Genomic DNA, 14,156 nt, shown 5'->3' on the forward strand with positions numbered 1-14,156 from the left:
CCATATTTTTTGGCACTCTTTAGACATTTCTCTTCAGTAAGGTTTGCCATTTCATGATGGAAAGATATACGAGCCAACAACGAGTCGAAATTATTAAAATTTACTACCGAAATTCGGAGTCAGTGTGAGTCGGATTTTTATCGAAAAATCATCTTCAGCGATGAGGTTCATTTCTGGCTGAATGGCTTCGTCAATAAGCAAAATATGCGTTATTGGTCAGACAGCAATCCACACGTACTCCATGAGTCATCATTGCATCCCGAAAAAATTAAGGTTTGGTGCGGTTTATGGGCCGGCGGCGTCATTGAGCCGCACTTCTTCCGTGATGATCGCTACCGTTCAATGATAACAGAATATTTTTGGCCCCAATTGGATGATATGGACTTGGAGGACATGTGGTTCCAACAGGACAGCGCCACAAGTCACACAGCGAATGTCACAATCAATTTATTGGAAACCAAGTTTGGAAAACGTGTTATCTCACGAAATGGTCCAGTCGATTGGCCGCCTCGGTCGTGCGATTTGACGCCGTTAGACTATTTCCTGTTGACTATTTCCTGATGAACATCGTACGAATATCGAAAGTGAAATTGCAGCAGTATCGGCCGATTTATGCTACAAAATTGGTTTCAGCGTCTGGACTTCTGCAAGCGTGTCCATGGTGGTCATGCAAAAGAAATCGAGTTCCGTACATAATGGCATCGAACGTACTTTCACAGGAATAAAGAATTTCATTGATATTGATTGTTTTATTTAAAAAAAACTTTTGTAGCAATCTTATTGAAAAATCCTTTACTTCAAAATTACTTCCATTTTATGTCACGTACGATATACCCTTATTTCGCTCGATATTTTGAACATCAGTTATTTGAAAGCACTAATTTTTTTAAATATATTACCCTCTGAATGGAACATACATAAAGACCAAATTATTTTTCAGATACTCTTATTTTCGCAAAATCTATTCCACTCTATATACAATTGTCACGTACGATGCAATGGAATTGCCCACATACAAAAAATTAACAAGGATGAAATCGAATTTAGTAACAATTATAAAAAGTAATATATTGCTGCATTTTGTTTTTGTATTTGTTGCCCAAAAAGAACTTGAACTTTGTCATTCCTCAAAAGACTTCCGTAAATGTTGTTGGTTTCCTTACAAACTTTTTGTAATATTAGGCCATCTATTTAGACATTTTACCTAGTCAAAAACCAAATTTGTATCAATTTACATACATATCGATGGCTTATTATAGAAAGATCGTATCTCAACTTTTAGTTACTTTAAAGGAGAAGGAAAAACTCAATAATATCAGAAAGTGAAATTGAAAAAAAACAACTAAAAATTTGTTTTATTATAAACCAAAAAATATGCATTCAATGTTAAATGTGTTAGGGGATTTTCTTTCAAACGATTTTTTAAATGAGTTAGGGCTTTTTTATAATTACTGTAAATCTGTTATCCGTCAACATAAGAAACTGGATTTTTTAAAGGAGGTCTATTTGAGTTTTGTCTACCAGAATATGTAAAAAACTCGATTTAAAAAAAAAAACGAGATACGACATTTCTATGTATATTAATATATTCCAAAGGTAATAATTTCTTCGATTTATATCTGAGCATGATTTCATTATGCATTTGATCATATAAGATTAAATTATTTATACCACATATTGAATGTTATTGTAGGAAAACCACTATCAAACCATAATTTTAGAATCTCTGTGTTTCATTCATCTTATCCTAAATTGTTGGTGTAATTGGATTGGATTTTTTTTAACTATTTACTACTTGTAAAGATTGAGACAGAAAAAACTTATACTTGTATTAAGTTAAATAAAACTCTAACCGTTCAATATAAAAATTCTCAAAAATACTTAGATTTATTCAAATATTATACAAATTCATTAATAGTTCAAATATTGGCATATAACTCGGTATTATTATCAAGTTTATTTGGTAAAATATGTGTACAATGCGTATGTAAATTATTCAGATTAAATGTTTTTAAATAATTACAGCAACTTATTATTGAGTGTAGAGCATTTTTTAATTCTTATTTTATTACTGACATAATACATATAATTTAATTAAAACTGAAAAAATACAAGTAAACATCTTAGAACAATATTTTGTTAGCCATTGAATTCAACAACATTTCGACTTAAGAAAAATATTTTAATTTTCAAACAAGTAAAAGATATTCATATGTATTAGGGTATTCAATCTGTTGACCGTTATTCCGGTTATGAGATTAGACGAAATTTTATTAAGAATTTACATATAGGAATGGAATTTATAGTTTTATTTCAAAGAAAAAATTGCAATCACTTTTCATTATCTTTAAAAATACGTTATGTTTTTAGACCGAAACAATGTATCATTTTTATTTATGTATAAAATATTACAAGAAAAAATGTCTTTTCAAATATTTAGCAATATATATAAATTTGCTTGGATTTTTATGTCAATTTCATGTTCTACGAGTACAATAATACTAAAGTCTTATGTTAAGTCAACATTACGGTTACGTTGCATCAACGATCGGCTTAACCCGAATAATAGAATACCCTAATTCGTATTCAGGTTTTGTGTTAAATTCAGTTTCAAATGATGATGTTCTTGACCTACAGATAAACAAGTACATACAGTGCACAGTGGGGATATTTAAAAAAAAGAGGAAATAAATCTGTAATAACTAAACAGATAGTGGAATTTAAAATTGCTCATGGCTACAGAAGGTATAGTAGAGTTTTGAATTTGAACTTTAAACACCAAAGTGGGGAGCTACTCAATCATCAATTTTAAAATGTTTGCAAGCAGCAGGATATATCCAAAACCAGGAAAATTGTGTACCTAGAAAGAAATTAAGCTATAAAAGAAACTTATTTTTAACCGAATCATTACTTGCGATGAAAAATGGATCCATTACGATAACCCGAAGCGTAAAAGATCGTATGTGAAGCCCGGCCAAAGCCAAATATCGATGGCGCTAAGGTAATTCTAGAATGTAGAATCTGGCAGAATCAAAATTTTTTGGAAATAAATCTGGTATGGTTCGATCGTGATAAAATTTGACATGAGCGTAGGCAAGAAGTTTTCGAATTTGTTAAAGTGCTATATTTTTGAAGGACGGAGATTTAAAGTGGCATATTTTTGAATTTAATTGAGATATTGACTTGAAATTTGTTTTGTAAGACCAAAAATTACCTGGGGATATATACGGAACACATCAAGATTTTCAAAGCTGTTTTTCGTTTTCAGATCCCAGCTTTGGGATTTTAGGTAAAATTCTGAAGGGCGTAGGGGCGACATATTCGAAAAATAGGACATGTTTTTTATACCAAAATGTTCTTCATAAAGCCATCTTACAGAAAAACATAAAATTGTTATATGTTCTTAAATAAAGTTTTTTTTTTAATAAAAAAAGAGTTAAGTCAGCTTTCGCCCTAAAAACTTCGAAAATTTAATATTTTTTAAATTGAAAATCGTTTATTTTTGGATTCATAATTAATATTGCTCTGAAATCTTTTGTATATTATTGGTTTTTTAACTAACAAAAAAAATTCGAATCTATTCTATTCAAAAGTACGCCCTATATTTAAAAAATGCGGACCAAAGTATGCAAAGTATGGAAAAATTAAAAATTTTAATTTTGAAAATCATATTTACGAGTATAGATCGGTGTAGGGTATTATATGATCGAGCATGACCGATTATACTTTCGTACTTGTAATACCCTTCACCTTCGTGAGATGGGTATATATAAGTTTGTCATTTCCACAATATAATATTCCGACCCTATAAAGTATATATATTCTGGATCCTTATAGATAGCGGAGTCGATTAACCCATGTCCGTCTGTCTATCCGTTGAAATTTTATGAAGACCCCAGATATCTTCGGGACCCAAATCATCAATAATTCTGTCGGACATACTTTCGAGAAGTTTCCTATTTAAAATCAGCAAAATCGGTCCACAAATGGCTGAGATATGAGGAAAAAACCATGACAACCTCGATTTTTGAACTATTTTTGACCTATATCTGGATTACTAAGTCATTAATATAAACAATATGGATATCTAATGATAGATATTTCAAAGACCTTTGCAACGACGTATATAAGACATAGTATGTTGGAACTACAATGGGTCAAAATCGGAAAAATATTTTTTAACCCGAATTTTTTTTTCACCAAAAAAAATTTGAAAAATCAAACAATTTTAAAATTTAAAAAAAAAAAAAAAAATAATTCAAAAATTTTTTTTCCCAAAAAAGTAAGAAAACAACTTTGGAAAAAAAATGTATTTTGTTTACCTAAAAATATTTAAAATTTGTATTTTGAATTATAAATTGGTGAAAAATATAAAATTTTACCTCAATTTTTTCGCTCGTTCTTTTGGTTCTAAGTTCTTTACCTGAACTTTATACGAAGTGTAAAGAAATTTAAAAGAAAATTGTAGTCGGCATAGGGTATCATACGGTAGGGGCTTGACCGACTATACTATATTTAGTATGAATGCAACTGTACATATTTTTGGTATTTTGTGAACAAATTTATTAATTTTTTTTAGACATATTTATTAAGAACAAACAGTAGTACAATAAATTAATTAGTATTCTTAATTGTTTACATTTTTTTAAGTTCATTCGATTAAAAATTAATATGAATAAAACAAAAAGTAATATTTTTAAAACCAGTTCTGTTTGGTCACATTTAAAAATGACCAGATAAACATTTTGTTAACCTTTAAATGTTAAATATATATTATTAAATTTTGTAAATTATGTGGTGTTTACCAGAACAAATTTAAAATCGAAAAAAAAAACATTTTATTGTTCGTCTTAATAAATATGTATTTACGAGTACTTGTTGGATCCCCAAATCAAAATGTGTATACTTTTGTGAAATTCCAAAAATTGTTTAAGAATTTTTAAGTTGGTTCATAAGAATATCTGTGAAAATCGATCAAAATTCCAAAATGAATAAAAGGTCATTTTTTTAATTTTATTACTTGAGGATAAAGACCCACAAAATTTATGCAATCACCCAAAATTCCTCAAGACAATTTTATGGACTCAAAGTAGTACATTTGTATTTATAAATCTTACTAGCTCCGATAAGTATTTTATAATAATTTCTGCATTAAAACAATAATAGGTCCCATACAAATTTTATAAAATTCACAAAAATAAATATTATTTTCTGAAATATTCTCAAAACAAAAAACCGCAAAGTATTTATGTGTTGTATATAGAAATGACTTGCTGTATAATAATACAAGTTATGTATATTTTATGAAATAATTACTGTTTTTTTTTTTGTATAATTTTTTGTTTTTATTTTGTATTCAATTGCATCTAAATTAAATTGTTTGCACAAAACGTAAATTTAGTATCATTTTGTAACTCATACGAAAAAGTTTTCAATTGTTCTGAAACCGAAAAAGAATAATTAAAATAAACCTAAGAATAAGAATTTTTACCAAAAAAAAAAATGGAAAAATTCCATTCCTACCGCGTATTATTTTTAATAATTCTAATATTAATACAATTAATAAATGTAACTGGAGGCAAATATTGTTAGTATTATAAATTAATTGAAACAGACGACAATACTGAGTATTAATATTTGTTAAAAACGTCTTAACAGAAATTGTATTAGATATTCTAATAATGCAAAAGATTTGTTTAAATTCTTAAATGTGTTAAAATAATTCAAAAACTTTTTATTTTCATATGTATCGGGTATGTGTTTAAATGTGAAGATAATAATAAAAAAATTAATAAAAATTTGCAGAAAACCATCAATTATCAATAAAAAAATAAATTAAAAACAAAAAATTTATTTTTCAAAATGATTTCCTGACGAACTGTATGGATTTAAGTATTAATACACATCATTGTCGTCTGCAAATACCTTAAGTGATAATATAAAAAAACATTAAATTTATTTTTCAAAATGATTTTCTGAAAAACTGTATGGATTTAAGTCTTAATACACAGTACTGTCGTCTGTAAATACCTTAAGTGTTAATAAAAAAATCATTAAAATGTTTGTTGTTTTGTAAACTATAAACTATTTGAAACCGAAACTTAAGTGTTAACAACCTTATGAAAAGGTTGAAGTTCCTACTTTATAATTGTTTTTATGTTTAAAACCAAAAACAAAGGAGCAGACATTTAAATTGTTTTAACTTTTATAATTTACTTGAAGTTACCGTCATATTTTTACATTTTTAGCACATTAATTTTTATAGCCATGTTATCAATTAAAAAATCTTAAATTTAAAAATTAATTTTACTTTTTAAATGTCGGACTACAATCTTTTGTGCAAAAATTCTGAATGTATTCTGTCACTAAATTAGCATACCGTAAAAAAACTCTCAACGGACTAACTGTTACAGGAGTAAATTTGCGCCAAAATCTATACCCTAACCTGAGTACATGAGCAAATCATTGTACCCTACACCATCATAGTAGCGAGGCAGAGTGGGGCAGAATCAAAATTTTTCGGAAATAAATATGGCATTTCTAAACGGCTGGTTCTATCGGGATAAAATTTGAGTTGGCCATAGACAAGGAGTATTCAAGTTTAAGATATTAAACTAGATCCTAGGCTAGGGGCAGCGCCATGGGGGCTCAAAGTAGGCTACATTCGACATGTAAAATTTTTAAACACGTGCCATTTTTTTGTTTCCCAACCGATTTCAAAGCTTTTTATATTTTTGGAAAGCGCTCGGATAGGACTTGGAAAAACATGTGTGTGTTTTATCTCTTATAATTTCCGAGTTATAGGCATTTCAAAATTTAAATTTTAAAATTTTGCCATACCTTGGTCCGCTTCTTTTTAAATATAGGACGTACTTTTGGACCGAATGGACTCAATTTTTCTTTGTTAGTTCTACAACTAAATTTGTAATTATATACAAATGATTGCATATCAATATCTATTATGGATCCAAAAATAAATGATTTTCAATTTAAAAATTAAAAAAAATTATTGTTTTTTTTTGCTAGTTTTGGGCGATAAGGTGACTAAACTCTTTTTTTATTTAAACTAAATTTTCTTTAAGAACATATAACAATTTTATTTTTTTCTCTAAGGTATCTTTACGAAGAACATTTTGGTATAAAAAATATATGTCCTATTTTTAGAACATTTCGTCATTACGCCCTTCGGAAATATACCTATTTTATATTAAAATTTAAATTTTGGGCCATATCAAAAATCCCAAAACTGGGAACAGAAAACCGAATGCAGCTCTGGAACCCTTGATGTGTTCTCTATTTATTCCCAAAGTATTTTCTCAGCCTCAAAGGAAATGTGGACCCTAAGAGCAAAATTATAAAAAATACCATTTTTGGTATTTTCGCTCAAATTTTTAGGAATTGCGCGATTCCCTTTGATCTTTTTAAAAGTTTTTTTTTTAAACTTTGTTATTTAGAATGACAAGTTTAAACAAGTAAGAGAGCTATATTCGGCTGTGCCGAATCTTACATACCCTTCACCAAATTATACTTTAAATAATTTTTTTTAAATATTTTTAGGTAACAAAATTTATTTTTTTTTGTTTTTCAAAATTTTTTTTTAAATTTTTTTTTAAATTTTTTTTTTTAGTTTTTATTTTTTTTGGAAAAAATTGTATGACAAAAAAATTTTTTGATGAAAAAAAAATTCGGGTTAAAAAATATTTTTCCCGATTTTGACCCATTGTAGGTCTAACTTACTATAGTCTTATCTACATCGTTGCAATGGACTTTGAAATATCTATCATTAGATATCCATATTGTCTATATTAATGACTTAGTAATCCAGATATAGATCAAAAATAGGTCAAAAATCGAGATTGTCCCGTTTTTTTGCTCATATCTCCGTTATTTATGGACCGATTTTGCTGATTTTAAATAGAAAACTTCTCGAAAGCATGTCTGACAGAATTATTGAAGATTTGGATACCGAAGATATCTGGGGTCTTAAGAAAATTGATTTCAACAGACAGACAGACGGACATGGCTTAATCGACTCCGCTATCTATAAGGATCCACAATATATATACTTTATAGGGTCAGAAATGAAAAATGTAGAAATTACAAACGGAATGACAAACTTATATATACCCTTCTCACGAAGGTGAAGGGTATAAAAACGTTGAACATTTCATTGAATTTTGTTAATAAATATAGATTTTATTACATATTACATATTTATTGAGTTTCAAAATTTGTATCCACATTTATTTCTAACTATTTTATTTTGTTTAGATAAGATAATTTTTTGCCTTACATAAAAATTTCATGTCAATATCTCAATTAAATTCAAAAATATTCCACGTTAAAACTACTTCCCTCAAACATATTTCACTCAAAAAAGTCCTATTTCGGGAAGACATAGGTGATAATGGGATAATGATATTTTCAACCATTTTTAATAGGCTTCGTATTTGACAAATTTTATTTTTTTAAGTTTTTTGCGATTTTGATCTTGAAGATGAAGTTTTTTTGATTTTATATGTTCACAATTTTTGTTACTTATGAAAAGGGATACAACTTTGCCTCAGAATGTAAATCAGTATTCCCAACTGTTTGCAAGATATGAGCCTGAGAAAATGCTCACTTTTTTGTAAAAATTACAGCGAGGCCCCAAATCTTTCGTGGTTCATAAAGAAAAAGTGCATGACTTTGGGCAAAACTGGGAGACACGGGCCTTTTTTTTGGTCTTTTATCACGTAGTGGTGTCCGAATATGGTTATTTTTTTCGTGTTGCACTGTGTAACCATTATTTTCCGAATACCCAAAAAAATTTCAGAAGTTTTTTATATAATTTCAGAAATGTTTAATTGTATATTAATATCAGCTATATAGGAATACAAACTAATACATATGTATATAAATTTTCTATTTTGAAATACAAATCTGAATATAATATAAAAATAAAAATATTTTTAGCTTTCCTAAAGCCTTTGGGGAAATGTTTTCTGATGATCTGGCTTAAGCATAGGAACTAGCTTATCCCCAACAATAAATTTCAGTAAATTTATCATATTGTTACGAAATTGTACTTGAATTCAAATATAACGATTTTAAGGGCTGATTTAAAAGTAGCATAATGCTTTCAAATAACAGTGCTGTAATAGCAAACTGTAACATATCTGTGGGCATTATTAAATAAAAGCTTTCAGTTGACCATTGATCGTAAGTTGGCAACGCTGTTAGCTGCGACCGTATATTCGAATTCGAATATTCAGTTAAAGAACATTGTAGAAATAGAGCTTTCTTGATGGTAATGCAGTGTTATAAATAGTGGCGGAGGTTACAGTCGTTAGTCAGTTTATCAGAGACGCTATTCGAATAAACATCAACTGAGTGCCTTAAAGTGTGCTGTATTTTTCAAGTGAATTCGGAAACATTATAAAGTGTCTGTATTTCTGAGAATTTATAAAGTGTATAAAAAAAAACATTGAGTGACTATTTAATTCTGTGGTTGTTGTACATTTTAAATAAATAAAGAGTTGTTATAATTTTCAAACTACTAAACGGCTTTTATTTGCAATCAAAAGTATCCGGTTTATTTAAAAGAAAAAATATATATTCGGCTGTGCCGAATCTTATATACCCTTCACCAAATTATACTTCAAAATAAAAATTTTAAATATTTTTAGGTAAACAAAATTTATTTTTTATTTTCCAAAGTTGTTTTTTCAAAAAAAAAAATGTTCGAATTGTTTTTTTAAAATTTAAAAAAAGAATTGTTGGTATTTAAATTTTTTTTTATTATTTAGCGAAAAAAAAACTTTTGGAGAAAAAAAAAATTCGGATAAAAAATTTTGACCCATTGTAGGTCCAACTTACTATGGTCTTATATACGTCATTGCAAAGGTCTTTGAAATATCTATCATTAGATGTCCATATTGGTTATATTGATGACTTAGTAATCCAGATATAGGTAAAATAAATCGAGGTTGTCCTGGTTTTTTCCTTATATCTCAGGCATTTGTGGACCGATTTTCTCGATTTTAAATAGCAACCGAGTCGGAGATATTGATGAATGAATCGTGTATGTAAGTTATTTGGGGGCTTCGGAAAGTTGATTTCAACAGACAGACAGAGGGACAGACAGACAGACCGACATGGCTTAATCGACTCCGCTATCTATAAGGATCCAGAATATATATATGTACTTCATAGGGTCGGAAATGAAAAATGTAGAAATTACAAACTTATATATACCCTTCTCACGACGGTGAAAGGTATAATAATTAAACAAAAATACCATCTATTTTTAATAATAATTCTTTGTTATTAATTTTTCAGCAAAATCCTTTAATGTATTTCCACCCCTATACGATTTTGATGATTACGATGCTTGTCTCAATAGTGAAACTTCAAAATTCGAAACAACCTACTGTATGATTTATGCCGAAATAAAACCACAAAATTCCTCAAATTTATGGAGGCAAATCTCTAAACATACGGACGAATATAAATTCCATTACAGGCGTGATCGTCTGTTCTTTGGTGTTTGCATGGAACGTTGTAAAAACTTTCCAAAAATACTGGATAATTTGCCATACAACAATGATAGTAAAGTAATCAATAAGGTAATTAAAAGTAAATAAATGTATTTAAATATAAAACTTAATAAATCTGTGCCAACTGTCTAGAGCCATACAATGTAAATACTGTTATTAAGAATTGATTATTTATTAAATTAAGTGATTAGCAAACAATTAGCATGACTAAATTAAATGCTATTAAAGTACGGTATTCATTTAAATTGCGTTTGAAGTTCAATTGCTAAATATGTTATTATAATTAAATTACTATTTATTTTTTTCAAGATAACACAATTTTTTGATGTGGTTCACAAACGTCCCCTTGATCTTCAAATGCGCTCTGAATATCATGAATTAGTTCATAATTGCTTGAATTCACAATTCCAAGAGAAATTTGGCTTAAACTTAAGAACATACATTGAGTATTGTGAGCGACCCAAGGAAACTATTGAAAAAGGTAAAATTAGAAATGTAATTTATAATAAATATATTCAAAATATTAATATATGATAAATATTTTTATTAGAATTCAAACTCATTAGATGTACTTTGTTTTCTTATTAATGTCTCTTTCTAGATGGTCCCGAAAAAGTACTTTACAAGTTTTTACAAATAATTATAATTTTAAATATCTTGTCAACTCTTTACGACTCCTGTTTAAAAAGAAGACAGCCAGCAGAGCTACAGAATGCGGATTATTACAAAGTAACTCCCCAACAACCTGGTAAATCTTAGATAAAATTATAATAAGTATTTCTTAGAAGGAAGTTTATACATATTTTGGTTTTCTTTAGAAGTAATTTTGGACAATTCCCAAATGAGTGAATATAATTCTATTTCCCACAAAATATTAATCTCCCCTATCGCGAATCAATATTTCACATGTTATATGTTCCCTTTTCCTTTTTTCGTTCATCAACTTTGTTCACGTCAAAAAATTTCCCATGTTGTGAAATTTTTATACCCTTCACCTTCGTGAGAAGGGTATATGTATAAAAGTTTGTCATTCCGTTTGTAATTTCCACAATATAATTTTCCGACCCTATAAAGTATATATATTCTGGATCCTTATAGATATCGGAGTCAATTAAGCCTTGTCCGTCTGTCTGTCTGTCCGTCTGTCTGTTGAAACAATTTTCTGAAGACCCGAGATATCTTCGGGATCCAAATCTTCAATTATTCTGTCAGACATGCTTTCGAGAAGTTTCCTATTTAAAATCAGCAAAATCGGTCCACAAATGGCTGAGATATAAAAAAAACCGGGACAACCTCGATTTTTGACCTATATCTGGATCATTAATATAGACAATATGGATATCTAATGATAGATAATTCAAAGACCTTTGCAACGACGTATATAGTAAGTTGGACCTGCAGTGGGTCAAAATCGGAATTTTTTAACCCGAATTTTTTTTTCCAAAAGTTTTTTTTCGCTATATATTAAAAAAAAATTTAAAAAACTAAAAAAAAAATTTAAATTAAAATAAAAAACAATTGAAAATTTTTTTTTCCAAATAATGAAAAAACAACTTTGGAAAAAAATAAATTTTGTTTACCTAAAAATATTTAAAATTTTTATTTTGAAGTATAATTTGGTGCAGGCTATATATAAATTTCGGCACAGCCGAATATAGATCTCTTACTTGTTTTTTAATTATTTCGTTTTCTTTCAGTTTCCACCCTCTTAACGGCATTTTCAATACGCCGCAACTATTATCGTCTTGTTGAACCACCCACCAGTCAATTGGGTATGGACTTGAGTTATTTAGATGGCATACGTTCGATTTGTGCCATTTTAGTGATTGTTGGTCATGCATTTTTCGTTCAATATCATCATGTTAAAAATCCAGAATTTTTTGAAAATTTTGCCAAAAGTCCGCTACATTTGTGGTTCACAAATGGCACGTTACTCTTGGAAATTTTTCATGTTTTGAGCGGTATGCTGTTGTATATAAAATTTAAAGAAATTTTTAAAATAACTCCCGATTCGAGTGGTAGGAATTGTGTTAAGGCTTTCGGTAAAGGAATGATGATGCGTTATATTAGGTATGAAAACAATTACGAAAATAATAAACCAGTAAATTAAATACATTACAGGTATTTTTATTTTTCATTAGATTTCTTCCTTCATTGCTATTGTTTATATTCGTAAATGCGACTTTCTTTACCCGCCTGCAAGATGGTCCATTTTGGCGTCATTTAACTGAACCGGTTCGCACCTTTGCTCGTGAAAAGTGGTGGAAGAATTTATTAATTTTTGATAATATTTCGGAAAGTGTAAGTATATATTGTTGGGCATTATGTATGTAAATAATTTGAATTACATTTTAAGTTTTGTTTAAAATATTTAGGGTTTTCCTCATACTTGGTATATGACATCCGATTGGCAAATATTCGCCTTTTACTTTTGCGTGTTGATTGTAACGCACAAGTAAGTATTATATTTATATAATTTTATATTCATAAAGACTTCCTAGAGGGAAGGAAACCGATATTTATTCATAAAGGCTTCCTAGAGAGAAGGGAACTTTTTCCTTGATTGGTTCCTAACACTTAATATGAAAATTACATGTATTTTAATTCCCTACACTTCCAAAGTGATAATGTTTGTAATGTGCAAAGATATTGTCCTAACATCCTACTTTAGCAATACATTAATATCATGCAATATAATCTTCACCTAGAGTGATAAGTTAGTCATTCCGTTTGCCTATATCTCGGACACTAATTTCTGTAAATAGACAATCCCCCATATGCATAAACAGTTTATAAATTTATCAAAGGTTTATAAAACAAAATTTCCATACAAAATCAGTTTCATAAACCTTTGATAAATTTATAAACTGTTTATGCATATAGTGGAATATGTATATGAAACAAGTAAGAGAGCTATATTCGGCTGTGCCGAATCTTATATACCCTTTACCAAATTATACTTCAAAATAAAAATTTTAAATATTTTTAGGTAAAAAAATTAATTTTTTTTCCAAAGTTGTTTTTTTAATTTTCAGGAAAAAAAATTTTTTCGAATTGTTTTTTAAATTTTTGTTGTTGTTTTTTTAATTATTTTTTAATATTTAGCGAAAAAAAACTTTTGGTGAAAAAAAAAATTAGGGTTAAAATTTTTTTTTCCGATTTTAACGCATTGTAAGTTCAACTTACTATGGTCTTATATACGTCGTTGCAAAGGTCTTTGAAATATCTATCATTAGATATACATATTGCCTATATTAATGACTTAATAATATTAATGACTTATATCTCAGCCATTTGTGGACCGATTTTCTAGATTTTAAATAGCAACCGAGCCGGAAGAATTTCGGAGATATTGATTATGAATCGTGTATGTAAGTTATTTGAGGGCTTCGGAAAGTTAATTTCAACAGACAGACAGACGGACATGGCTTAATCGACTCTGCTATCTATAAGGATCCAATATACTTTATAGGGTCGGAAAATTATATTGTGGAAATTACAAACGGAATGACAAGCTTATATATACCCTTCTCACGATGCACAGTGGGGCAAAATTAAAATATTTTGGAAATAAATCTGGCATTTCTAAAGGACTCATCCGATCGGGATAAAATTTGA

General features: G+C 28.5%; 1 protein-coding gene across 1 annotated transcript; it reads left to right on the top strand.

Moving 5' to 3' along the window:
• Positions 1–204: 204 nt before the first annotated feature.
• Positions 205–12,872, top strand: LOC135961402 (uncharacterized). Its single transcript, XM_065512901.1, has 6 exons — positions 205–421; positions 10,321–10,607; positions 10,848–11,019; positions 11,140–11,286; positions 12,236–12,608; positions 12,680–12,872. The coding sequence occupies exons 1-6, from the start codon at positions 205–207 to the stop codon at positions 12,870–12,872; spliced, it is 1,389 nt and encodes a 462-aa protein (XP_065368973.1).
• The last annotated feature ends 1,284 nt before the right edge of the window (positions 12,873–14,156 follow it).

The sequence above is a fragment of the Calliphora vicina genome, chromosome 5 (genome assembly GCF_958450345.1).
Source record: "Calliphora vicina chromosome 5, idCalVici1.1, whole genome shotgun sequence".
NCBI lineage: Eukaryota > Metazoa > Arthropoda > Insecta > Diptera > Calliphoridae > Calliphora > Calliphora vicina.

Excerpts from the sequence above, each read along its gene's own strand:
- LOC135961402 (XM_065512901.1), top strand. The coding sequence starts at position 205 with ATGCGTTATTGGTCAGACAGCAATCCACACGTACTCCATGAGTCATCA. Across the intron at positions 422-10,320 it reads CCAACAGGACAGCGCCACAA|CAAAATCCTTTAATGTATTT; the intron begins GTCACACAGCGA and ends TTAATTTTTCAG. Across the intron at positions 11,287-12,235 it reads AGTAACTCCCCAACAACCTG|TTTCCACCCTCTTAACGGCA; the intron begins GTAAATCTTAGA and ends GTTTTCTTTCAG.